This window comes from Syngnathus floridae, chromosome 7 (genome assembly GCF_059516105.1).
Source record: "Syngnathus floridae isolate MCC-2025c chromosome 7, RoL_Sflo_1.0, whole genome shotgun sequence".
Lineage (NCBI taxonomy): Eukaryota > Metazoa > Chordata > Actinopteri > Syngnathiformes > Syngnathidae > Syngnathus > Syngnathus floridae.
The window spans coordinates 12,499,730-12,527,187 of record NC_142419.1 but is presented as its reverse complement, the minus strand read 5'-3'; the positions used below and the strand labels follow the sequence as shown (position 1 = coordinate 12,527,187).

General features: G+C 41.2%; 1 protein-coding gene across 11 annotated transcripts in view; it reads left to right on the top strand.

Moving 5' to 3' along the window:
- Positions 1–27,458, top strand: part of mecom (MDS1 and EVI1 complex locus) — a 94,696-nt gene that overhangs the window by 10,554 nt on the left and 56,684 nt on the right. For 9 of the 11 annotated variants that reach the window (XM_088380179.1, XM_088380178.1, XM_088380173.1 and 6 more), the window contains exons 1-2: positions 7,383–7,511; positions 21,278–21,636. In XM_088380179.1, coding sequence (XP_088236305.1) covers positions 7,442–7,511; positions 21,278–21,636 — 429 coding nt within the window. In that variant the 5' untranslated portion in view covers positions 7,383–7,441. Of the gene's footprint in view, positions 1–7,382; positions 7,512–21,277; positions 21,637–27,458 lie in introns of those variants that run through there. The other 2 variants (XM_088380177.1, XM_088380180.1) reach the window with 1 other exon arrangement.

Sequence of the window (27,458 nt, the reverse complement as noted above, 5' to 3'; positions counted from 1 at the left end):
ATTTGTCGTGATGTTTTGTGCAAAATTCTCAATCGATTCAAAAATTGTAAATAAAGTCCCAAAAATGGCAATGACATCATTTTGTGAGCCATTTCCTTCATATGACAAGGTTAAGCCAGTAAATGTTTAGAAAGGCTTCCTGGGTGTGATTACATTTATCATGTATAATTAGGAAGTTCTGTTCTGTCTACACATGATGACCTTTGACCTTGAGCGTGACACTTTTAAGCTGGTATTGCCAGACACTCACATATGATGTCCAGGTCATGGTACCCTAAAAAAACTGGCTTCTGCTCCATCATTGGAACTTTTTATGTTAGGTCAGACTGACAAAGTAAATTATTTTATTCATATAAGTGTTAAAAAGGGAGTATTACAAAATACAAGCCCGACTGTTGTAATTCCAAATTTCCCTTTCTGCCCCTAATCATCATCTCCTTCTGCACATTATTCTGTCATTTTTTTTCTTGTTCTTTCTTTTCACTCATACCCTTTTTTTATGTTATAATTCCCACCTATTATTTCTGTCCCGAGCCCTCATTAGTCATGTCGCTGTCAGCCGCCAGCTGCAGACACACAAGCTCATATACACAACCACACATCTTCCTGCACATGCACAGGTATGGAAGTCATCAAGACAAGGTCAGAGGTCTGTCTCATTACCCAACTCCAGCCAAAACTTTTGGTGTGTTTTATGCAGTGCTATCAGACATAGGGGGAGGGAAATAAGAAAAGGAGGCTAAAAGGGAGTCTGAACAAAAAAATGGTTTCATCAGAAAGAGTGAGTTGAATGTTCTGATAAGTAGATCAAAATCTATAAATTACCCAAACAGAAGCTCAAAGATTCATTCTTGTCCTTCACACTCAATTGACACTTTTCTGTCTTAAACATTCTTTCCGTCTTAAATCCAGACACTCATAAGAGTCTGCAAACTTGGTAAATTGCTGACATGAGACGAAATGCAAAACAGGAGTACATGAGCATGTTCAAGTTCTGCTTGGGGGGTCATGTGTGTGTGCAAGGAGTCAGCTGGGAGCAGTCAAGGGGACACTGATGATGTAGACTGACGGGGGACGTAAACACTCGGTAGAATAGTGAAGGGCGCCATTGTCTCCGTAGCTGCCGCGTCACTCATTCTCTGTAATGAAATGATCCGTTTTTGTATATTCGTTTAATTGCCCAATCAGTCTCCGGGTCTCCTAACCTGTCATATGTCTGTCTTATTACTTCTTAAATATATGCATTTATATTTTAATGTTTTGGGGCACTTAGCTGATGCTCTTGTCCGAAATTTGTACCAGGTGATTTTTATGGGGGGGGGTTTCCCGCCCAGTCATTTTTTATTTAATTGTTTTGTGTGTGATGAAAAAAGTCAAGATAGAGTTTTGCTAATTTAGCATTACAGATATCTATGTTACTTGCAATGTAACCAAATATGGCTTATTATATGTTCACACATTGTTTTCAGAGAGCCATTAGTTCAACATTATGTTTTTGTATGAGTGCACAGTGAAAAACTAACGAGCCCACTTTAATATGTGAGTGAGCTGCAGAAGGACGTAAAGGTGTGTGGAGGATATGAGGGTGGAGGTGTCGGGGACAATGATGAGGTGTGTGAGATGAAATGGAGGGAAGTTGGAGAAGGAGGGAAGCAGGGAAAGGGCGAGGTGCTGAGGACATGCTAGATGTGCTTTTGGGAGGTTGTGTCCATGTTTTGCTTACGTTCAGGCTCAAATTCCTACCCATTTATTTTTACACCTGAAATTTGTACTTCTCTGGTTTTGGATATGCTCCTTTTTTTTTTTTCTCAAAGATATCAGATGAGATTTCAAATAAAGTATAATTTCCATTCAGGAAACATTTTATGCAAAAGAGAGAGTTGTGGTTACTAACACTTGTCTACTAATAGTGACAAATTACATAAGCATATTGTTCTTATATGATTGACAAGTCAAGAAAACATTTAAGGAGCATAATTCCAAAACTTGGCCTCCAGTTCACACGCAGTCCCACACGTGCACACACACACGCGTGTGTAGCTGAGGTTTGGATGTTTATATAATGGTGAGCCAAACAAACCAGTCTTAAGTGTGAAACGATTCCAAAATAATCTAAACATCCACAGTCCTTTTGGCAAATTGAAATACTTTGCCCTGCTTGTATAATTTGTTAGTGCTGATAATGAAAATATACTTGGCGTACTTGCTCTTTTCATTCATAAGAATTTGTCTGCAGTTTGATGCCACTGCACATGTAATAATAATTAATAATTATCTAAATTTTATGCATCCGCCAGACCTACAGCAATAAAGCCAAATATTTTCCAGTCAATCATATATAAATGATGATGTCAACAAAACATCCTAACCTCACAGTGGCTACACTTTATCGTCAAATCAAAACAAATCATATTGTTTAGATATCACCGTCTAACTTTTTCCTCCCGGTTGGCTATGCTTTAGCGTTTGTATAAAAACATCATAGAAAGCCACACAATAGTCGAGGAGGGATAGATGTCAGTGGTCAGCGTAGATAAGAATGACAAAGCTCTGCACTAAGCCACATCACCAGCAGGCTTCTCACCTGCTTGTCCATCACACGGGTGCACTCAACCATCACTGAGCGATTGTGTCTGCCCATGCATGTGTGTGCGTGCGCTTGCGTGTGATTGATGCTTTTCGCCTTACGCCAACTCTACGCCCACATCGCCCCCTCTTGTCGCACCACAGTCGGGACTGTCACGGAAACATGAGGCCTTTGGAGATAGCGGCCGCCGTCCTGGCCAGCCTTGGGCTTGCACTGTCTCTTTTTCCTCCCGCTTGAGCCAGTCACTTACGGCTGTGGGAAAAGCAGAGGAGATGAGGCCTTAAAAACAGATCATTGTCCGCCTCCTAGATTAAAGCCAGAGAATGTGAGCATTGTCCACTGAATGGCTAAACCTTCCTGCTGTCACTCAAATGCTGCTCTGAGCGCTACTTCATGTCTAAGAGGCTTATCTGCAGTGAAAGGCCCCTAGCTGCTCTGGGGAGAGAGGACGTAATGAAGCGTGTTTTTTTTCTCTCTCTCTCTGTAGGGAGAAACCTGCTGCTGAGTTTGGTAGCAAGACCGGGGGGGGGGGGTCTCAAGGGGGTGGATGCAGCCAGTGGGACAGCTGCTGCAGCCACCAAACTCCCTTTTAGCCCAACTGCTCCATCTAACCGGCCTTCTCGAAGGAATTGGCATTCATCTCCTCTCTTGCATACGGGCCCGAAACACGGTGCCATTCTGATGGGGGTGGTCGGACGGGCGCTGGGGGGGCATTGAGTCGGCGTGTATCCAGGGACATGATCAGCGGGCCGCCGATGTGCTCCTTGCTTTGTGCGGCGCTGATTGAGAAGGGGAAAGTTTAAGTGGCGCTCTCATTGAGAGCCCAGCGCGGGCCATGCTGGGAGTGTTTGCAAAGCTCCGAGGCCTCACAGTCGTTTGCTGCTTATTGTAGACATGTATGTAATTACCGACACCGAGTGCAGAAGCAAGAGCTGTTGTTTTGATTGATGTTTGATAGTTAGCGGGATTATGCAAAGCTACTTTTGTATTTATGCGTGGGGATAAAAAAAATAAAGCCTGTTCATTCATGGTGATTTACTTCCTTGTTTTTGACTTTGCGCTCAAGCTGCTTTCCACTCATTTTGGAGAAAATGAACACAGATACAGCACTCAATATTTTTTAATAGTGAATATCTGTTTGAGCACAATTAAAATTCTATATCGCTGGCGTCGGGCTGAAACCTCATGAGTCACAATTAGTTGCATTTAATATTAAAAAAATATTAGTTATTCCACATTGACATGTGACAATTATTATATTTTTGCATATTGACCAATCTGGAGAGTTGAAAGTTGCTTTCTCTCTTTGAGGATGGAAATGTTAATGGTTGAACAAACGGGCCATTTTTTTTTTGTGTGTATCTTGAAAGTGATTATATTTTGTTACTAGGTTTTGGCTCATCAGCAACATTTGTAATCAAAACATCCTTCCCAAAGAATCTTCTTTAGACAAACAGGTTTTACATGATTTGATGATATCTAAGTCCCAAATCAGAATTATTTGGCCTTGCTGCTAATTTTCACGTCATTGTATCCTATTGCACTGATAATTGATTGATTCTAATAAGAGTCAGAGTGCAAGCTTTCAGTCTCTTAATATGACCTTTGACCCAGGCATATTGTGCGCTTAGGTCCATTCTGTGATGTGTGGAGAGGTTGAGTGGGCCAGAGAGGCTCAGACTCGACCTGACGAATTGTCTGCTGGAGGGTGATGGAGATGCTAAGTGATGCAGCCCAGCTGTGACGGGTGTCTCCATGGTCCATTTACAGTTCCGAGCTCGTGCTGGGAGATGGTACATTCCGACAAGATGAAGGGATCCTACCCTAGTGCCAACATGTTCTTGATTTTGTCAAAATATGAAGGTCAAATTGTAGCAAAACATTTTTTTGTATATCCCAATGTTGACTTGAAGTATCCCGTGGCGCGCTGTCGTTATTGATGGTCTCGTAGTCCAGAAGGAAAAGCCAGGGATGAGTTATTTTGGAAGAATACAAACTGTATTAAGCCTTTGTGCCATGTTATTCAGATAATATACTTTATCTCAGTTTTAGTCCAGCTTGATGGGACCATAGAAAAAGATGGCAACTATTGCTTCAACTCAGTAGTTCACATCAAACAATGTGTCCAGCAACCAAGAATGATAGGTGTCACAATTGTATAAGAGTGGAGTGGAAGGTTCTTTTTCAGTAAACATTTAAAAGAGTAGAGAAGTGAACAAAAGCATTAAGAAGGACCTGTTTTGTTGGCCCTTTTTTAACCTAAATAGGCGGTCTGTCCGACCAAGGCCTTGGCTTCAAAGTATTATCCCACGCATGCAATTACCATTTCTATCAACTGGGTAGAAAGATTATGCTTTTGGGTGTTCTTCTGCATTTCTTCCAGTGGCTTCACTTGGTGAATGTGACACGTTTTGTGTCTCCCACCCCCTATTGAATTTAAAAGTTCTCTATTCTCCAAGCGAGCTGAGGAAAGTCCTACACGAGGTTTGAATAGACACTAAATCTTTCAAGGTTAGGACTTAACCTTCTCCCGCTCTAATTCGTCTTCAAACTTTAGTGTGAAACCAATCAATATCAGATGATTGGTAAACAATGTGTGGTGTCTGATAGGCAGGTATCAAGGGTCCTCAATGGGATTGCAAATGCTTTATGTATCCCCCCCTTCTGCTCGCTTTTGCTTGAAAGCGCTGTCACAAAAAGTGAAATTACCATTCAGTTGGAATGATGCCATTCATCTTTGTCAGAGCGCCAAGCGCAAGCACGCAAGTCGCTCCCCTCAAATTAATTCCTTGTTTTGCATCAGCTGAATTTGTCCAAATCCAGGAGGATGGCTCTGGCTGCAACCCGCCTTCATTCTTTAATGTTGCAATTCCAGCTGATTTCACAATGCGAGAGGCCCCGTGGCTTCATTTGCCTAATTTACAAAGGAAATAGATATCAAAATAAGTTGTGAAAATAAGATAAATGTCGCTCTGAGAACTCGGTCACTCGGTATGTTTAAAAAAAAAAAAAAAAATTCGCATGAGAGATCTTGTTGATTTGTTGTTTCATGTTGGAAAAAGCTGCAATGCAAACAATCCCGAAGGTGTTCTGCTTTTTAGAAACAAACAGAAATGTAGAACAAAATATCTGACGTTTGTTGAGGAAATATACACAAAGCCAAATCACTATAATCAAGATTTTAAACTCAACACTGTCACCGACTTTTAATCAATCTTATTGGACGTCCAAGCTCTGCACAACAAAGTCGAAATAAAGTAATTTACCAATTCAGGAATGTAATTCTCATCTTGTGGGTGAACTGAAACCATAGTTGCAACATAACCATTTGTTCTATCTTTGCCTTTCTTCCACTAAAACCACTTCTACCCACTGAGAATGCACAACTGGGCCAGTCAGATTCTTAATGGTGCTCTCTTGGTTGTTTTCTCTTTCTCTCCCTCATGTCGATGTTGCTTCTTAGCACACAGACAGCAGTGATGAGATTTTAAAGAGCGGGTGGCCTCCTCCTTTGCTGTCCTCCCACTGTCAAACTAATGCTAAAAATGGTTGCAAGGCTTTATGGTTAAGCTGCCCGACCACTGATTTGTGATGTTTTTGTTTATGGAGCATGGCTCGTTTTCTTCATCTTATCTGTCAGGAGATGGACAGTGTGTTTGACAGAGTTTATTTAGCTGTTTGCTTTTTCCGTCACAGAGATGGAGGAGGAACGTAGAGAGGCCCAGAGATCCTTTCTTCATCTCTGCCAATGTGTAGTTGTGGCCTCTCTATCCAAAAAGTGTTTGAGTTAGTCGGACTTCTGTGTCATTTATGTCTACGTTACAGCTTTTCAGAGGAGATAGGGGAACGTTGGGAGGGAGCTTCTGGAGATAAGTGGGTCAGGCCTGAGAGACACTTCTTCACCCCAGACACCTGCACCTCTCCACAGATGCCCCCTCAAGGATCACTTTGTCCCAGGGTTGCGCCATTGTCAAGTGAAGGGCCCTCCAGATTTTGCTCTGAATACCACTCTGTGCTGGACCAAGAGGACTGGCCCGGAGAGAGACAAAAACAGCAGATTCCAAACCATTCCAAAGCATCCCCCTTCCCTTTGGGAGATAAAGAGGGGAAACTTGGGACTGATTCACTCCTCCACTTTTCATCCTTCTCTTGAGTTCCACAAAATAAGGAGATGAGGAGGAGATGCTGAGGGGTTGAGAGGAATGGTCTTAAAGAATAGTGATTAGCAGGGAGAAGAGAGGTACTCCGTCTACTTTAAGGTCTTCTTCGACTGTGGTCTTTCAGATATGACTTCCAGTAGTTTTACGGGAAAATGTGAGTTGATTAAAGCTATTATACTTGCCATTTTTGACCACTTTTTAACTTTTTTGGTGGAATAAGGACGGAATTTAGTCACATCTTTCAGAATTTGAGTGATGGATGCAATAATACAGTTTTTTTTTTACTATTGTAACTTAAAGATGCCGAATGCCTGTATGTTGTCACAAAATGGGGAATGGAGGACCCAAGTGAGAGAAAGCAAGGATGAGGGGCTGTGGTTCAGTCAAGAAATATTTAATTTAAATGAAAGGGGGGAAAAAAGCAAACAAGGCAACTTGAAAAAAAAACCAGAAGATCAAAAACTCGTACTCAAGTAACAAAAACCACTAATAACTCAAACTTGGACATGAGTTGGGAAGCATACAAAAACAAAGCACATTGCTCAGATGACAATGACTGCATAGAAAGGAGGGAACTAAATACAAACTAACTGACAAGACAACCTGGAACACCTGGACAAGAATCAGGTGACTGCAGGAGCTGAGTGGGCGGAGCTCAAGAGCACAGGTAGGAACAACAATCATCTACCAAGGCATGCAAAGAACACCAGGAAAACATGAGAAAAGGAAAAACAAACCAAAGGCTGAATCAAAACCAGAGACATGTAAGTCATTGAAAATACTAATGCAATTTTTTTTTACTCATATTTATAAAAATCACACCTGTATGAAAACATTTTTTATCCCATTGTTAATGTGAAATGTATTTTTCCAAAATCTACAACATGCATCTTTCGGCAGATTGTATTTGACCTGAGAGGTCCTAGTTTACCCAGAATTGCAAATTTTCACCAAGTCTCTCATTCCTAACCCTGATGTGGCCATCTTGAAATCGTGCCTTTGTGGAGGAGTTGGAAGCGATTAGGGAGAAATATCCGCGTCTCTCTGTAATGTCAGTAATAGGCAGCAGCACATCAAAGTCCTGGCCTGCCAAAATGATCCGGATCAAACTAGCACCCATCTGGAAACTATAACTGACTTTTCACTCATTTAAACACTCTTAAAACATACTGAACAGACATGGAGCTCCTGTCTCTGCTCACCACTCACAACGAGACATATCAGCACCCTGCATTGTGTCTATGTGTGGAAGACTCTCTGCTGAATCAAAATAGAACATGTAAATATTTAAAGAAAATATTCAGTCTTCACAGGACTAAAATAGTGAGATATTTGGGGTAGTATTTTCCCTCGTGTCAGACACAAACACAAGTCGGATATGTCTTTAGGGCGTTTTAATTGACTTTGAGCCACTTCCTAAAGTAAACATTTTGTGGTTCAGTGTGCTTTATGACTGTTTGGTGAAAGTTGATTACCTTTGTCTATTCTGTGACATTATATGGCCATTTGGTGTGTGTCTGTGTGTGTGCAACACGAATGTAAGCATGTGTGGTCTACATAAGTCATGAGCAGAATGAATATTTGTGTTAGGAAGGTGAAAGGTCTTACATTTCACACTCGTGACTGTTAAAAGTTTGCCCGGCAGATAGCATCTCGTGTTAAAGTGCCAGTGATTTAATAGTAAGAATTAAAACAGGCTTGTCAGCAGGCAGTCCGGGCCCCTGCTGCGCCCCAATAGGGAGCAGCCCCTCTCGTCATATCTCCTCCAGACGGCGAGACGTAGGGGCCTCCTGCTCCAGCCCAACAGCCGTTAATGTGCTGATGCTGCAAATTTCTAGCATGACATAATGTCAAACAGTTCATTAAAATTTCATTTATTTTGCATGAACTATCAGTGTCGTATTGTTTCAAAAGTAAATCTCTCTCAGAACACAAGTGCAACATTGCGAATAGACAATTTTGTTTTTTGTATTAGTCTTTGATTGATTATTTTTACACAATCGTTTGCTAACTGCAATAACTTGAATGTTGGCTGCAGACTTGTAAAACAGGTATTTAACTAAGTAGTGTTAAAGATTTTATGATTAAAAAGTTGCTGTCTTGGAGCCTCAAAAAATGGTTTAACCCTCTAACCCTTTCCTCTATAAGAGCAAATTATCTTTCCCCAAATATTTCCAGGCACACCCATTAAAACCACTCTGAGTTGGTCCACCAACATCAGGGCAACACACAGGATCCTTCATTTCAAGCTGCATAATTAGTTATAAAGAAGAAAATGTGTTTTTAAGCAATGGCGAAGCCGCCTCCCCATCCCCTCCCAGTTGCGGTAGTGAGCGAGCGACCAGTCGGTTGTGTTGTTTCCCATGACTGCAGCTCGTGGTGTCATGATGATGGATGGGAAAGGTTGGTTGGGCTTGCCTCTTGCTCTCCTCCTCCGGGATGTCCTGGGATCTGACAGCCGCATTGATGATGCTCTGCCCGCTGGCAACCCCAGAAAAGGCCCTCTTTGCTCTCTCCACTGAGGTGCCGCAACCACAAAGTAGTCATGTTACGTAAGCGTACCCGGGTCACACATGTACTTTTTTCCTCTCCTATGGCTTTCTGACTCAAATAATCAAAATTCACTTCTGGAATAAAATTCTCGCAGCTCATAGTTTAAAAAAAATATATATTCATAAAATATAGTATATAAAAACTATACAATGTATATGTATATATATATATTCATGTCCTATAATATTTAGTTGAAGGAGAAGTGACCTAGAACCTGTGTTCCACATCTGTCTTTTTTTATCATTAGGTTATGTTAAATGTTTTTTGTGGCCAAAGGTTATTTGCATCTAAGTGTGGGTAGGGGTCAGACAGTCGTTCACATAGTACGTGAGTGACCATGACCTGAGAGAAACTGTCCAACCCGTTTGTAAACAGGATGTCTTTAACATTGGGAAAATGTTAACAATGACTTTTGTCAGTGCATGGAAGGAGGAGGGGGGAAGGGGGCGAGCAAGATTGAGAGAAGTAGGTTTGGAGGTGATAAAAATTTCAAATAAAACACTTAGCCCCGCTGATAAATCAGCAGCCTCACAGTTTTCTCAGAACTGCCCTTGTACTTTTGTGCCTAAATAACATCCAGGTTAACTTTGTCACATCAGATAAGCGCTGGCTAATGTGATGAAATTTATGGCTTGGCATGGCAACAGTACGAATCCAGCCGTGGATTGTGTGAAGCTTTTTTTTAAGTGCATTCAACTGTCAGCTCTTATTGTGGTGTCAGTTGGGCCTTCTAATTAGTGTCCTCAGCAGGCAGGAAGTGGGCCTGGGCTGGACTAATCTGTCAGTGAGGCCAGTCCATCCTTGCCCCAGCGACTGTTTCCTTAGATAAACCCAGAGCGCTTTATCTAAGAGAGTCGCCACGCACGGGGGGTCTGGGAAGCCCCTGGCGATTTTGTTATTACTTGCTGGATCTACATTTTACACACCCAACGAAGCTGTTTTGAAAATGTGCCCGAGATGCATGAAGGAGCGTTAGGCTGTCGGTATCAGATCGCCGTGGTGACAGGTGTTGATTGAGCATAGGAGGGAGGAAGCATTGCGAAGGACACTTCCTGGCAGACAGTTTTATCAGCAAGGGAGCGGAGGGGTCAGAGACAGGGTGGATGAGGTTATCACACCCTGGTAGTCAAGTACTGTATGGTACCCTGAGACATGACAACATTGACTTGCTGACCAAGGTAAATGTCTCTTTCATATAAACACTGTATGAGTTATTGAGATGTGGCTAGACTACCAAAATACAGAAGGACCCCCCCCCCCCAAAAAAAAAAAAAAAAACCCCACACACTTAAATTTGACTGTTTATTAAGAGTTCACTGACTCTTGAAATATATTGTACAGATAAGATTATCAGGACTCTTTTGCCATTACACTTTTAGGAACTGAAAATTCAAAGAGTTACTTTCCCCATCACAGTGATGTAATCTTCGCAGCAAAGTAGATCAAGTTTGTGCTTTTTGTTTTGATTTGTTTTGTTTGTTTTGTTTTCCAAACCCATACTATGCCCCTCCCCTTATTGCCACATAATTCGGGACTTGGTTTTCCCTCTTCTTTAAGAGACTGCCTGGTGAACTTGTCAGGCTTCCTGTTCTGATTCCCTTCCAATAAATTAAATTAACTATTGCTTATTTTATCGATGACTCAGCTAATCACCCTGCCTCTCGTTTTGTTTTTTAGAGGCTTTTCTATGACAATATAACAGAAATGCAGTGTAGAATCAAATTTGCTCATCATCACTTGATGCAGAAAGGAAGAAAACGATGTTTCGACTTCACACACTTTGTCCTTCCCTGGTTCCCCTCCTTTCTTCACCCCCAGCAGAGTCCAATTCCTCCACTTGAGCGCTCAGGGCTAACAGCGGGCTGATTAGTCGCACACCCCCAGCCGCGTTTCGCCGAGGACTCTGCGGCGGGACGACTTCAAATGCACCTCGCTCCGTCCGCCCTAAATAAAACCTGACTGGTCCTAATGGACACGTTTTAATCTCCCTGGGTTATTTGAAGATTTATCCAGTCTGCCTCTGGTCCTGCAGAAACAAATTCCTCTGGCTTTGTTGATTAAACCATTCCCTCTCCACCGTTGCTTATCATCCAACAACGAGCCTCTCTTTTTAATTAAAAGTGAGACACCACAAGTGTGCAATTAACAGCCGGTAATTATAGAGTTGTTTAGAAGTGTAACACTCCACCTTCATTTCAATTATATAATGGACAAGTGGTGTTCTGATCTCCAAATGAGTGAACTCTTGTTGTATTTGTTTAGTGGCAGATTCGGAGGGTTAATTGTAGCCGGTGATTGATGTAAGAGCAGAACGAGGGATATGAAAAAGTGCAACACTCCATCAGCAAATGCAAATGACACCTTCATGTTAATGAGCAGGCGATGGACTGACCTGGCTAGTTTGAGTGTTTCATGTAAGGGGGAAAAAAACAAGCATCCGCTCTGCTGCAAACTGATTAGTGCATTTGAATATGAAAGTTTAATTAAGTGCGTCTAATACAGTTTGTTTTGGGAAATGACACAAAACAGCTAATTGTTTGATACTTCATTTGGATGGCTTTTGATCGCCAAGCAAACAGGAGCAAATTTATCACGCAAGTCTAGAGGCATTGAGCGCTATCCCAAAGGAGGCAGAAGCCGTGGACTTCATTTAAATCCTTTAACTGATAACTGATGAAAATGGATTTAATGAGCAGTGCAGCCTTTGAGTGAATAAAGCGGAACACTTGTTCAGTTTTAATTACAATTGATTTGCATCTAAGTACATGGCAGTTGCTTTAAAAGTTGTAAGTTTCTTTTACTCAACACAGTTCATCAATATGTGGGAAAAGAGGAGCTCCATTGATTTTTTGCTAGCATGAGTGCAAAATGGCAATTATTAATTGCCTGACTTGCTTTAATGTCAGCGGGGGTTTGGTCCATTGTTCCTTGTATTTTACTGATGGATAGTCAATGTTTCAAATGGCTTATAAGTATTTTAGGGTGATCTAATTATGTGCTTTAATACGCAGTAAATGCTTCAGAAAGAAAGTTGTGAGTTTTTTGTTAAGTTTTGAAGAAAAAAAACCCTAAGAAATAAAATAATAGAGGAATTGAATAAGACATTGTCGAGTTAACATATCAAAGAAACAAAAATAAATTGATTTGGTTTAATAAAATAATTTGATTTAATAAAATAAAAGCAATAAAAAAATAACGGGATGTACGTAGATACTAATTCAAATAACATCTTTGAAAACATGAAAAAAATGGTCAAGTTTTGTGTGACAGCTTTTGCCAAAATTAACACAAAATAGGCAGACCTTAGTAGTAAAGTCAGTAAGTAAAAAAGGTAATTAAAAAAACCAGGAACCGTTTTTTATACTTGGACAACATGACAATCAGAGAACAAGAAAAAAATATAGAATCCTCCTACAATACAGTATTCACATTGGAAAAGGGGGAAAAAAAGATTCAGATTCCTTTTTTCTTCTTCCTGAAAAAGAACTCTCACGACAAGATTTTGCATTCGCATGCTGGACGAGTGGCTTCACATGTGCTCTCCATCTAATCCGACTCGCTGTTACTGTCATGTTCCTCTTCTTCCATCATTGTCCTTTTGCATCCCTGCCCCAATCTCACTGCCATTTGGCAGCTGTCACTCTCAATTTAGCTCACTCACATAGTCCATACACACTAACACACACTCTCACCATCCTTTCACTCTCCAGCTGAAGCGTTTACTTAAAAACAGAACATGCTTTTTCTTCCACAATAAACAGAAAATACACTAAAATACTGTTTGGTTGATCCAACTCCTAAATAGAAGGAAATTAACTTTCATAATGAATAACATAAACAGCTTCGGTGCTGTGAGGTGGTTGCGTTGCTCTCTGGGTACGAATGTTAACCTTCAAAAATCATTAAACTATAACATCCTGCTTTGCGAGACAGTTGCTCAGGTCCACATGTTGCCCTGTGGTTTGGAAAGTATCTGTCGCTTTGGACGTTATTGTATGTAACAAGTTCTGTAATAAAGTTAAAGTGGAATTGGGCTGATGCAGCAGTCACCTTAGACAAGAAGCAAGCAGACCCCGGGAGTGGAAAAGTAACTCTCGGACAAAGTCTATTCACATCCACAAATGTTAAATCAATGATGTCAGGTTGGTACTCAGCGGTCAGCTTGTGGCGCTAAAAATAGCCCGTTTATCCTCAGCATACGCAGATCCCATTTTTAATTGAATTAAACTTTTTTTCTTTTTTAAAAACAGAACATCAGACCTGCTGTGTTGAATCTGTATCACACATTTCATCTATGTCTGCTTCAACTCAAGCTTCATGATGCAAAGTTGGAGGTTTGTGGTTACTTTTGGTTTATTGCTCATGTTGAGCAATACTGCCAATGCTAACTGCTGACCTTCCATTGCACTCAGAAATAGGCCCATAGTCTTTTCCGTCCTTCATTGTATAATCTATAATAATCCATCCCTTATAGTTTCCAACCAGAGGTGGATTGCAACATAATATTGTGTAACAACAAAATACATACAAAACAAAAATATATATTTTTCTCATATATCCAGATCATCGGTACAAATTTATTTTTATTTTAAGGAGGAAAGATAAATTGGATAAAGTTGGCTAAAAGGATGCAAAATAAAAATCGTTGACCAAAATATGCAATAAATACGGCCGTACTTGGAAACAAAATGGCTCTGTTGTTTTTAAGTCTTTGTATAGCTTTGCGTGTGTTCGTCTATGTGTGTGCGTTGAAGTGATGAGTCTGAGTTTGTCAGATGCCTCAGTTTGGACTTTAAGGCCATTTGTCATTGGTGGGATTCATTACACGTGTCCTTAACCCCCCGCTGCTGGGCAGTGTGATCAGCACTGACCTCCCGTGACAGCCACAGCACCTTCATTATGTCTCAGCAGCCACCCTGTCACTACAGAGACTCTCTAACTGTCTGGGTGACACCCTTGGGTGGGACTCCAATCCCTCATCGGGAAGCCTGCCTGTCTCCGGGCCCGTCACTGTATGCGTTTGTGTGGGCGTTTTATGTTTGCGTGTTTCCATACTCTTTTCATTTTTTTTTTTAATCTTTAAACCATTTGCCATGACATCAAAATTTCAATTGCAAGCCTTTTTCCGCAATATGTTACACAAGGACATTTTGTTTTAACTGTGGCACCATTGGGTAAATTTTCCCTTAGCAATATTTACAGGCAAAGAATTTCATTGTGAATTGATGGAATTATTTTTTAATCAGGACATATTTTAGTATTCAATCATATTTCTTCTAATGGTTTGATTTCCCAATGGTATCATTTGAGATTACACTCACTGTTATGTTATTACTACCCCTCCCCTTATTTTGTAATCAGCAATTATTCAATTATGTCCCATTAGTTGGGGGGGTGTTGCCAGTGTTGCCCGCCCTGGGCATTTAGCCCCTGCTCTCTGTCAGGGGTGGACCCCGAGGGCCCCGTGTGATTAGTGTTGCTTCTGCAGAGAGGTGACAGAACCCCTCTTCAAATATTTTGTCTTCATTTTACAGCTTTGAGATGCAATTATGGAGCAGCAGTTCATTATGGCAGCACGCAGCGCTTCATGTTTTATGCATGCCGCCTCATTTAGGCCTTTATTAACGAGCGCGCTCTGGCCAGCCTGCCTGCAACCACACCGCGGGCTGCATCGCCGCCGCCGCCACCACGGCTACTCGTGTGTTTGGAGGTGTGCCGCGCTTGTGAGACGAATGAATAAGAACCAGTGGAAAATAGAGAAATGAGGTGGAGGTTAAATGGAAAATAAAATCCAAACAAAAGATGGGATTTTAAGAGTGAGGCAAAGCGTGGGTGGTCAGTGAAGTGGTCACTTCACCCACTCTGCCCTCTTCATCTATGCGGCCAGCTCGTGACGTGGCTCTATTGCCGAGCGGTCTGGCTTGTTGTTAAAGGAGTAGATTGTAAGGGTAGGGCCAGGCGGGGTGACTAACTGCACCTCCCTTAGCAGAAGAAACTCCATCTGCATCCAACATTGAGACAGATGAGGCCAATTTGGCTCCTTAAATTTCTGGGTTGTGATGGATGTGGAGTGGCTGCATACGGAAAAAGCTTTGTGGAAGGGTGCGTGGGGACAGGGGGAGACAGGTGAGAAGGATGTGGGCATTCTGGACAAATAAGAAGAATGAGAAGGGAAAAAAAGGCTGAATATTTACAATCACTATTTTTTTCTTGAAAATAAAATTCTGTGATGACATGATTTTTGATGGTAGTAAAAATCAAGTGATTTTATACAACATGTTTTTTATTCGTCCTTGCAGATTTCCACTGAGTCAAAATCAAATATGGAAAAAAAAAGTTCTGAAAGGCACACTGTCAAGGTTATAATTTCCTTTGCTGAATGCCTACTTTAGCGATCAATGTGAGGACAATAACGCTTGTGCACTTATAGTAAATAAAATGTTTGATCTGCTTCAGTTGTCCATGTCTAAGGCCCAAATGTAAACAGCTCGGTTGCATCATTCACAAATAGCCGCTGGCATACCCGAGAGAGTCACAATTTATTTGCGTTTGTAACAGTAATTCAATCTCAATATGAATCACTCCTGATAGTTAGCTCCTCGTATATTCAATGTCTTTCATTTGGATTGACCATACTGGAAGTCAATTGCTTTCAACATTTCAAGGGTGAACACGACAAACATTTGCAGGATGCCCCTTGGCATACATTGTAGTTAAAGTTAAGTTCAATTTTACATTAGCAGACATTTATACCAGCTTGTGCCGACCTGCAGAACAGCCTTGCCATCTGTAACACAGAGCCGCCCCCTCCCCTTTGATAAGATCTCCCATCCTCAGGCCTACATAAATATTTTATCAGGTATAATGGAAATTGTCAAATCAGTCTAATTGTGTAATGTATTATGAAGGCATCAAAGGTAAACAAAGCACATATGCTATCATTTCTTTTAACGACTGGGCCCGGCCGGGGAGAGCTGAGGCTGGTGGTTTGGTACCCAGGGGGGCCTTCCGAAGGGCTAAAGGGGGGGCTGTCAGTAACCACTCTGAATATATGTCCCTTCCTACTCTGCCTGGACCTGCCTCACTCACATTTCATCGAAGGAATCAATTTCTCAAATGTGCACAACTGTGAGCCATAATTATATTAGGGCTTCATGGCACCCGGCCATGGCATGGAAGTGATAAAGGGTGGGAGTCAAGCGAAGGGGGAGAAAAAGAAAATCAATGCTGTTCTGTATTTGTAAAATAACGGTATGATGGATCAAAGTCGTGAAAGAACAAACTCTCTTTTGTATTTGCGATGTTTCTTTTTCTGGAGAGAACTTTAGGCCTACTGCAGGTGTCTTTTGTTTTATAAATGAAAGATCACACACAGAGGTGACCACATTAGAAAATAAAACTAATTAAAAAAAACGCAATAATGTGTTCATTGAATTAATATCATCCATACGATTAATGTAGAAAAACAATCATTTGTTTAAACACCTTAAACCCTTGAAGGAAGTAAGTGAAGAACTTAGACAGAGATGGAGATTCCATCCATGGCTTCTTGTCTTCACGTTGCGGCTATCGATTGTGGCTCAAGGGCGCAAACTGTGTTTTGCATTTCCATCTCCGTTTTTATCAACCTCCCATTTGTTTGCATTCCATTAAAAATTAATGCATTTTGTTACTCTTTCATATTGATTATGTCAGCGGCTTAGTCACTCTGTAGTACTGAAATTAAATTCACATCATTCTTAAGCGCAAACACACATTCTGTCCTTCTCTCTCTCTTCCGATGCATCTTCTCCTCCGCTGCTTGTCCAAACATACGTCTTTATCAAGTGACTGTTGTCAGACATTAGATAATTAATTGGCCATTTGTCAGGCCGGTGAGGAACATGTTAAAATCCCCCCCCCCCCAACCGCTCCCCAGATAAATCCCAACGTGGACACAGGCGCCTTTGTTGTGTCAGCTTGCCATCGGAGCTGCAGATTTACTATTAAAGGACCCTCATTATTAATCACAACTAATGCTAATTAATTAGGTGTCAATGTGTGCACAGAGGGACCCACTCTGAGTTTCGGTTTGTTGTGAGACGTTAATTGGTTACTGGGCTCTTAATGAAGTGTTTTCCATTTGGAGTAGTACTTGACTCATTCCAGGCTGAAAAAACAAACAGACGATGTTCATCAATTAAGACTGTGAGATGTTATTCTGGTGTGTGTGTGTTTGTGTGTGTGTTTTTCAAAATGGCTTTTGAGAAGGTGCTTACACTGTTTCTTTGTTTTTAAGAAACATGATCAAATTTAATCTTTTTTTATTATAATAATAATAATAATATGAAATAAAAAAATCATAAAATGTATGATCATAAAATATCAAAAATAGTTCATTTGCAAATAAATGCATGGAGCAAATGTGTATCAAAATAATGACTGCTCCCTTCAATCTGGTCATGTGATTTCCTCCGTGTCACCCCGATGGACCTGCAAACCTAAAGACTGTCCAACATGGCCCCCATTAAGCACAAAGAGAGTGTTAATTAGGAAGCTTATTGCCTCTCCCGAGGGCAAGTGGGCTCAAAACATTCTCCCCTCCACCCTGCTGAGGGAATGGAGGCACAAAATGATCCACTGTAATTAACAGCGTTTCGTAAATGAACAGCAGCTCCTTTCTGATAGAGCCTCGTTGGAATTGTTTTTATGTTGTTTTGGATTTGGACACAGTGAGTTATTTTTCTGAGCGGTGGAGCCTTTTCCTGAGGGTATCCACATTTTTCATAGCCGATAATATTTTGAATTTTATTTTTTTGTGGTTTATTTGAAAGGGACAGATTCAAAAACAAACTGTAGCACATAGGACGTTTTTCCAAGCATAGAGATAATGTCAATGACATGATGAAGAGAGCAGGTTCAAAATTGTGATCCTGACTAATGGAGGGAAAAATGCGTGATTATGTTCTGCTAGTTATTTGTACTCACAGGTAACAAACGACATCTACAAATAAACATGAAGGTCCATCCTCAAATAGGTCAAGGAGTTCACATCCATATTTCAAGATCTTAGACCCCATCAGTCAATAGTTGGGCCTGCTTACATTGATGTCAGATGGGTATTAGCTCCATACTATATGCAGATGAAAATATTATAAAAAAAATACATTAATGTATTAGTGTATATAGGCATACTGTGAATTAACAAAAAAAAAAAATAATAATAATAATAAAAATAATGCACTATTAAAAAATCCATAAATGATAGCACTTTAAGTGGCTACATATGAGAGAAAAGAAATTCAAAAAGGACAGTCCTGAAGGCAGTAGGGGGGTGGGCCCATGTCCACAGGTAGGTTATTTCACTCTGTAAACATATGTATCCATTTGTCCCGTGGGTGCGTCCCGTCGGCGGTGGCTGGGTCACACCTCCATTAGGGGCTTTGTCAGAGTGATTAATAGCTCTTTCTATCATATTTAATTCACTCCCTGATGATGGCGGCCCTGCTCGTGGCTCGGGGTAATCGTGTGATCTATGAGTGTGCCCAACACCTTGTGGCAGAGGTGAAAATCATTGCGCACATGCAGATAGCAGGGCTCCAAATAACCATTTTACTTGTTAATAAAAATGTAGGGATTTGACGTCAAATGCAAATATTTGACTGTATTAGATAAAAGATATTTTACAAATGTGGTTAATTTTTAATCCTTTATAGGGCATATATTGAAATACTAGCAGGTGCTCCTATATTTTTTTTTTGTCAGAAGAAAGAGAAATCATTTATTTATTTTGTTCATTATCCAATCTTAAATAAAATCATCTGGATCCAAATATATTTTTAGGTAGATGTATAGTCTACTAGTATGTACTAAGTAGATGTATCCATAAGAGTAAATTAAACACACCATGCTTTTCAGAGTGCTTAAAATTTCAATTTTGATAGACAATGCCGTCTTGCATTCATAAAACTGAGAACAAGACACACACACATACAAATGTGCTCATCTACGTGAGAATTTACGAAGCTCTTTGCCTAATCAATCACATGAACCCCAACTTTCAAGACCCTCAAGTATTTGCCTGCAGCTAATGTTTACCTCACATACACAAAGATGTTTATGAGTCAAAACGTTCTTGTCGAGTCCAGCGAACTAAGGAAATTTCTGGTCTAAATCAAATCTCAACTTGGAGCCCACGATTGGAGGGGGAAATGTCAAGGGAGGAACAGCAATGGGGGGATACAGTTACCTATAAAAGCTCTTGTCCCTCTACCATATGGTAAGCTTCACATCCAGGACCATAACCTTGTTACCCACAGTGTGTTGAAAATCATTAGGCTGACTTCTCGAGGCCCGTCGGGTTTCAGACTGGAGCACAATCTTCACCGGGCTTTCTTTTTCCAAACAAGCTTAGCCCACATAAAATGTGTTGATAGTTTCACAGATACTTTAGTCTTGCTTCACTTAACCATTGCCTAAACATAGTGAGAGATTTTGTTCAGGTATCCAGTTGGGCTTTTGCAAGTCAAAACCACTTGTGGCGGATCACGGTGATCTTTGCAGTCATTCAGAAGAACAGTTGCTTCATGCTCGCTGAACAAGTAAATGCATTTGTATCTGTGTGCGGATTAAAGGTTCTATGGCTTACCGCACAGTGAGGCGGTGTCACATCAGCAGTCATTCTGGAATGTTCCTGAGCCCAGAGATGGGTTGCTGAGCCTCATTAGCGGAGCCCCTTCACTCTGCAGCTTGTCAACTCACGTTAGGCACAGCTCACCACAGATGCACGCCAGGGAGTGACAGCTTCCTGTGGATCATTTCCGTATTCCAATGTCTCCTTCTTCCACTACCTTGTTCATTAGAAATCATCAAATCTCTAAGCTGGTCACTTTATATTGGGCTATTTCTTTATCATTTCTTCCCTGAAAATTCAAATTAAACTGGATTTCCAATTCTATGTTTGATAGTTGCGCTGTGAAGTGAAATTGACAAAATATGTTTTTAAGATGTCAATAATTTATTATGACAACATAGAACCCAATGAAATGTATTTCATGATAAGACAATATTATACCATAAGTTTGTAAAATTAGGCAGTGCTTTTTTCTGATTCCGGCAAGATTGCCTTTGAGGGAACAAAGCGATTTCCAGAAAGGTGTGCCTGGACAAATTAGGCGTGGCAGAATTTCAAAACCAGACCCCAGCCACACAAAAATTTAGAGATAATCCACAACAGATATGTCGGTTGCCAAATTTGTTAAATTAACAACCTGGGCGAATTCTGCCTGGCCAACAAGTTACCAGTCAACGTATGTATGAGGTGACTAGGCCCAATTATCCAAGCAATGATTAATATTATTTCTTCTCCCTGATTTTTTTGTGAATTTTTAGACACTCTGTAATTTTCTCTTTGTATATTATTGAGACAGAAAAACATATTTTTCATTGCTTTATTATGAATACCACCATACTGGAGAAGCCCCGTGTGAGTTCAGAGATCATTGTCTACGTCCTGTTTCACTATATTCACAATTAACCCCTGCACGCTTCCTTCTGTTTTCACTGTATGACAGAGCTCAAGTTCAGGAAAAGGAAATATAAAACAGTCACAGCAGTACAATGCCATGTAAATTCTGCTCACTCGCCCTGGCATCACCCCCGTCTCAATGCCATAAACACTTGATCCTGTTTCTCGCATTCCATACTATTTTTTTTTTTAAATTGCAAACATACACATTTCACAGCAATATTTTATATATATTTAAAAAAAAGTCTTTGTTTTATCTTTGAAACATATACAGTGATGCAGCAAGGTGAATTAGATAAACCCAAAGAACAAACTAAGACATTAGAAATAAACCTACTTTAAATTCAAAAACACTCAGCTTTGTTTCAATGTCTGATCTCCTGCTTTAATGTGAAACTTTGTTGTATTGTATAAAATTTGATCTTTGCTCAGTGTCCTCAAAGCAATTATTTTTGTGTTTCACTTGAGCAGATGATGAAGATGACAAGTATGCTTGCCATCCTACTGACATCTTAGAAGATACTTGTGGCTCAGATGGTGATCCTGCACAGTCCTCAGGCCCGGCAGAGGATCCAACGTCCCCGTCGCTGTCTGAAGATGAAGTGTCACCTCATAGACCTGCGTCACTCCACCACCACCAACAACAACCAAACAGATTTTTAAGCCAAGACAACCTGACCATTCCGCTGGACTTTGAATTGCAACAGTCAGCTGTTGGAAATGGTGCTCTGGGCATCTGGAGTCGCAGGAGCCTTTATATCGGCGAACGCTTTGGACCGTACCTCGGCGAGCAAACGCCCTCTCTCAAAGACCCCACTCAAGGCTGGCAGGTAAGAAAATAATTCATTTTATATATGTTAGCTGAAATTCATCAGTGTGGATTTGAGTGGATTTGATGGCTTTGGTTACTTCTTTGTTTTATGAAGTTTTTGGTCAAGTGGGATAGATCCTTGCCAAGTGAACGGACATCAGTTGTCCCCCCATTTTACCATGTTTAAATCTAGCCGCGTGCGCACCACCAGGTGCTTATTTCACTTTTACACATAGTGATGTAGTGTTTGATTGGAATCATTGAAAGTATAGGAGATGAGGTTGTGCTCTTAACTCAATTACAATGAAACACCATAAATTCTTGTTAGAGACCCACTGCGGCTATTGGCAAATCAGAAGACAGAGAAAATCGAAGCTAGGGGCACAAGACAAGGTCAAAGGTTAGGTGTGGTGTGTCAGTGTCAGACCGGTTTGGTTTTATGGAGGTGGAGGAAGGGTGTAGGCTTCACCTAGTCTTATGGGATAGATTCTTACCCATTTACAAATGAGGCACACACACGTAAACACGAAGGCACTCACAAACATTATGTAGGGCAGCACGGTGGCCAACTGGCTGGCAACCAGCTCAGGGTGTATCCTGCCTGGGGGGGGGGGGGGGGGGGGGGGGGGGATGCTACCAAAGTTAATCGGGCGCAGTAGGTGGACTTGACGCTGCAAGAGTTAATTGTCGATGGGGGTGTCAATAAGAGGAAGAGGGGTGTAGAATAGAAAAGTCGAACGGGGACATCCACTACAGCAGGTGGCAGTGGTGTTCTCATTGTTAGAGGGTGTGCAGCACCCAAGTGTAAGTATTTTTATTTGTATTTATTTAACAGAACAGGAGATATGAGTAGTGAACAAACCATTAAGCTATAAAATGGCAAAATATTGTGCAGGGATTAAAAGAAAGGCGGAAAGACACAAAGAAAATGTTAATGAGGTTATTTTTTGTTGTAAATACATCTATATTCCTTGTTTTATTTTTAGAATGCATAGGTATTAATATCACAAGTTTATAGACAAATGAGATAATTTATAGTCACGGCAGAGTGTGGACAGGGCGAAAAACAATTTTCTTCTTAAGGCTTTTTTATACTCATGTGCAGACGTGGGGAGCAATGGCCGCAAATTAGCTCCAACAAAAATAATCATCTTCTTCATTAGTGACTTCTAAATATAATTTTTTATTTGCAGTTTCAGACCTCATCTTTTAGTATCTTTAGGGAAAGCCTTCAGTTTGCCAATCCAAGTATGACTATAACAATGGAAAAAAAAAAAAACTTTCCTACTGTGCCCAAATATCATTCCAACAATACTTCTTCTAAATGATCAATTTGATGAATTCTAATCCAGCAATAATTTATGAGGTACTCCAATAATAATAAGCATTTAAAAAACAGAGAAGCTCGGCCCATATGTGTGTATGTGAACGCAGGAGAGATGGTGTTGCCGGGGTGTTGGAGGGAAAGATGGGGTCTTGGTGAGGCAGCACTGTATCACAATGTTTAATTACCATCTTGACAGGGAGCCATAAGTCTTTCCATTAAGTAAATAAGTTGTAAAGAATTTATGATGAAATGCACATTATTCAGAATGGATATTCAGTGATGACATCCCTGCATTAAATATGGTAAATGCTATTAAGGGCTCCAGAACGTCCCACCGCCCCCTCCCTTCTCATGCCCATCCCCTGCCCATTGCCTGCACCCTCCTGCCTGCAGACCGTCAATATGCCAATAAGCCCCTTTGGAAGGTCTGTGAAAACAAAATTGATTTGGCAAATGTGAGTTAAGACAGAGATGTTTGCTTTCATCATCAAATCCAGCATGGTGAGGTGATGTCACCGACCGGGGAACGATAAAGTGGCGCTCCCATCTGGAGCGCTTGATGAAGAGCCTCGAGCGGCTGTAGCTGGTCTTGACAGATCGGGGGAAGTTTGTCACCTGAGAGGCCACAGCTCCTCAACACCATCACCATAAATTTATGGGATTTATTCATAAAGGGGAAGTGTGAGTTATGGGGTCCATGATGCTTTATGAATACAGGAATAGTGACTTATGGCAAAGATAGCCTCAGTAAATAAAAGGCAGCACTGAGGGATCCATTGGACTTCCACTGTGGTAAACACGGCTGGACTGCACACCAATATGTGTGCGATTGTGCGAGGGTCTTCAGTTTTGGGCCATGTAACCCAAGTTTGTAGTCAAATTACTAAAATAATCAGAGGTGTCGAGTAATTAAGCAAAAATACTTTGTTGTTGTTTTTCAGTAGAAACTGTGTGTATCTGTATCTAAGTAGAGTATTAATTTTTGGGCCTGCTATGTACTTCTACACACACACACACATGGCTTTTGATACACATTTGGATGACCATGAGTCCATATTATGCCGTCTCTGTCATCTGACACATTCAAATTCAAACTCACTTTAGGTCAGTTAGCACCAACAATAAGAAAGGGAGCTCGAGCTGAGAGTTATAGAGCACTCAATGAGTCTTTGGCTTCAACCGAAACCTGTTGCCCCCGTGGGATTTCTGGGCCCTAGGCTTTAAAAAAAAAAAAATGGGCGCCTCCTGCAGTTGGAGTGATGGGCGGAGCACGTTAGGGGTGCAGGAAGGGATGGGAAGGTTGGCATGGGCGGGACCGGGCGTCTTAGGCCTTTTGTGCTTCTCTTGAGTTCGAGGCGGAGGCGATAGTTTTGGTGGTGAGGAGGTGGTGAAGGAGATTAGCAGTGATGGTGAATGGGAATAGAGGATTAGGTGGCTGGGCCAGGCCTTTCTTGGCTCTGGCTGGTCTCCTGAACCTTCTGGATGGAGGGAGAAGAGGCAGATGCCTGCTTACACATCCTTCAAACTGCTGTCAACTCAAGTACATGAGTTGATGAATGATCACTCCTGTACTTAGTTGCACATACCAGTCCATTTTCTCACAGACAACAACCAAGTTAGTGGTTGCACCATTGACCAGGTGGCAGAACTAGACAATACTTGTTTGGTCTATACTTGATCTGCACAGGTGTAATCACTCTTATGGTTTTGTTTTGCAACCTTCCTGTTCTCAAACATGCAGTATTTTATAATCTGTCAAAGTCAGCAGTGCTCTCAATGATTTGCATGTGTCCTCACAGGATCATACGTGTTTTAGACAGAGTGTGGGAGTAAGGACTTGGGGTGTTTCAAGAGGGCATTTTTTTTGTGCATGGATAAGCCGCTGTCCTGAATGAATGCAGATGTCTGTGGCCGTCTGGATGTCTGTCCCCCTGTGCACTGACGGCCTGTCACCTCTCTCTGTCACGAGGAGAAAGAGCCACTCTCATGCCTCACTAAAAGCCCCTTAATCCCCGAGGCCCAAGCCATATCCCGTCCACTGTCAGAGAAGAAGGTCCTACCCACAGCAGCGCTATTGGGATGAACCTCTCTGTCACTCATGCACCTCGCGGTGAAACCACAGCTTCACGTTTTCTCATGAACACGCACTTTTTATTTTTTTATGCAACTCGAAAGAAAGAAAAAAAAACGGGAATAGAGGGATGCTAACATAGCACAGCATGTATATTCATCTTCTTTCTTTCTTTCTTTCTTTCTTTCTTTCTTTCTTTCTTTCTTTCTTTCTCAATTAAAAACACTATAGGCGTAATCCTGTTTGAGCTAAATTATCTGGGCTATCCAAGGCGTCTAACTTGTTGATAGTGAGCGTTCGACCTCTCTTCAACCATGTGGGGCTTCTTTTGTCTAATTGGGTGTCTGTGAGAGATGAACTGGCCCTTCACTGCAGCCAGATCTTGATTGTCTTGGAGTGATGTCCATTGAAAACCCTAAAGACAAAACAAGATGAGGGTTCATCGTCCTGCCTCTCAGTTAGTTTGGTAATCCCTTTCCTTGGGTTAATCTGTTGTTTGTTGGTGCTGGCGGAGGCCAGTGTGTATCGAGCAGTGGGGGTTATTGACGTTCTAATCTCATGTGAAAAAGGCGAGGACATTTTTTTTTCAAAGACAAAGCACAGTCTTGACTCCAAGTTTCCATTGCGCATGTCTCCCAATATCTCTAAAGTTGTCCTTTTGCAGTTCTAGAAACAAATAACACTATGGTCATTTTTTGATTTCCTGATTTGCCCTAAAAACTTCCCTCGTCCTTTATCATCTCCCCCCCATGTCCTCCTCCTTCCTCTCTTTCTCTGTTTGAGTTCCCAGCAGGGAGGGGAAGCTAGGTTAACTAACTGAACAAAGTCAGAGTGAATTGCTAAAGGACAAAGGCGGGCGTGAGTGGGAGCCCGGGAATTCGGAAGGTGTAGCCACCCGCTCAAAGCCAGGTGAAGGAGGCCCTCATCAGGCGTCCATCGGAGCAGGGCAAAGGTCATAGGACATAGTCGATTTTAAGTGAATGGAAGAGCATATTTGACTGAAGAGGGGAGTTTGGGAGAGAAAAAAAGAGATGAACTAGGAGCAACGATTGAATAAATCAGAGGGGGGCATTGTTAATCCCAGTTAATCTGACCTGCCTTGATGAAGACAAAGGTCCTGCTGATGCTTTAGTGGGATCGTCACAACACATGCATACCACATTGTGAACTCAATAGGGGGGCTGATCAGGTTGAGGAGACATCCAAGAAAGGTTCAAAAACATAAGTGTCTAGACAGAAACAAATACACAGGCCAACATTGCGCTAATAAATCCCATTGGTGTGAATTATAAATCTGACATTTAAATCCGCTATCTAAGCAACTTTTTTTTTTTTTACAAACGGTGGCAAATACAGTAATAAAGACAAATTCCAAACATTTGTTGCATTAATGCTGACAATATGTGCAAATAGTCTTCTCAGCTACACTTAATGTTGTCAAATGTAGAAATTGAGGGGACCCGTAAAAAGCGTACAGGAAACCAAGGTGATGAATTCCGTGTGCTGGGTCCATAGATACCTTATCTACGGGGAGCATGATAGGGTAAGGGCCGTCTCTTAAAACACACGACTGATTGTTTCCAAATGTCCACCCAACAGGGAAAGGTTAGAAAGTGCGACAGACTGCTACTCCGGGGCAGAGCTTGCAAGCTTTTTATTAGTCTAATTCAAGGTGAATGGAGAGTAAAAAAAAAGTCGGTCTCAGTTTTGCTCCTCCAGTTGCTTAACTATCACTCAGATCACATTACCAAGCAGTAAATCTAAGTACCAGTTAAGGCAAATGTGTGCTAATACTGCTGTACCAAATCACTTAAGTCTGTGGTCAGTATTATACAAACAGGTACAGCATACTTTTAGCTTTTACTCCTCTTTGGTAGTGACTTGCAATTTCTATATTTTTGTTTCTTAAGTGCACCTGTGTGTGCGTGTTTTTAGTATGTGGCGGTATCGCCACATTTTGAGAACCACTTTTTTGTTCTGTACTTCTAGTTCAAAGGGCAATAAAACACAAGGATCTGGTTTGAACATTTACAACACTTAAAAAAACACAGACGCAACCACATTTATCACATAAATCCTGTGCCCCATTGCAATTATTCCATATTGCTGCTCCAATTAGAGTAGGTCCAAAACCAGGGGCTTGAAGCTGCCAGGTTCAGAAAGACAGAAAGCAGAGGCCATAGGTGGCAGTAACTTTAGCGAAACTCTACTATGTCATAATACTTTAATTCCGCAAATGTGAAAGGTTGTTGCTTACCCTTGTGCTCATGTGGAAAGTAAATATTTGTGAGTGATCCCATTCGATTAGTGTAAATGGTTTAACAGCAAATGACTGACTGATAATAGAAAATTTAAGAAAAGAAAAAAAACATCACGTCATCACTTGATCAATATAGCTATGGAGACCAATATAATCAAATTAAAGATGAACGGAACAAGAATT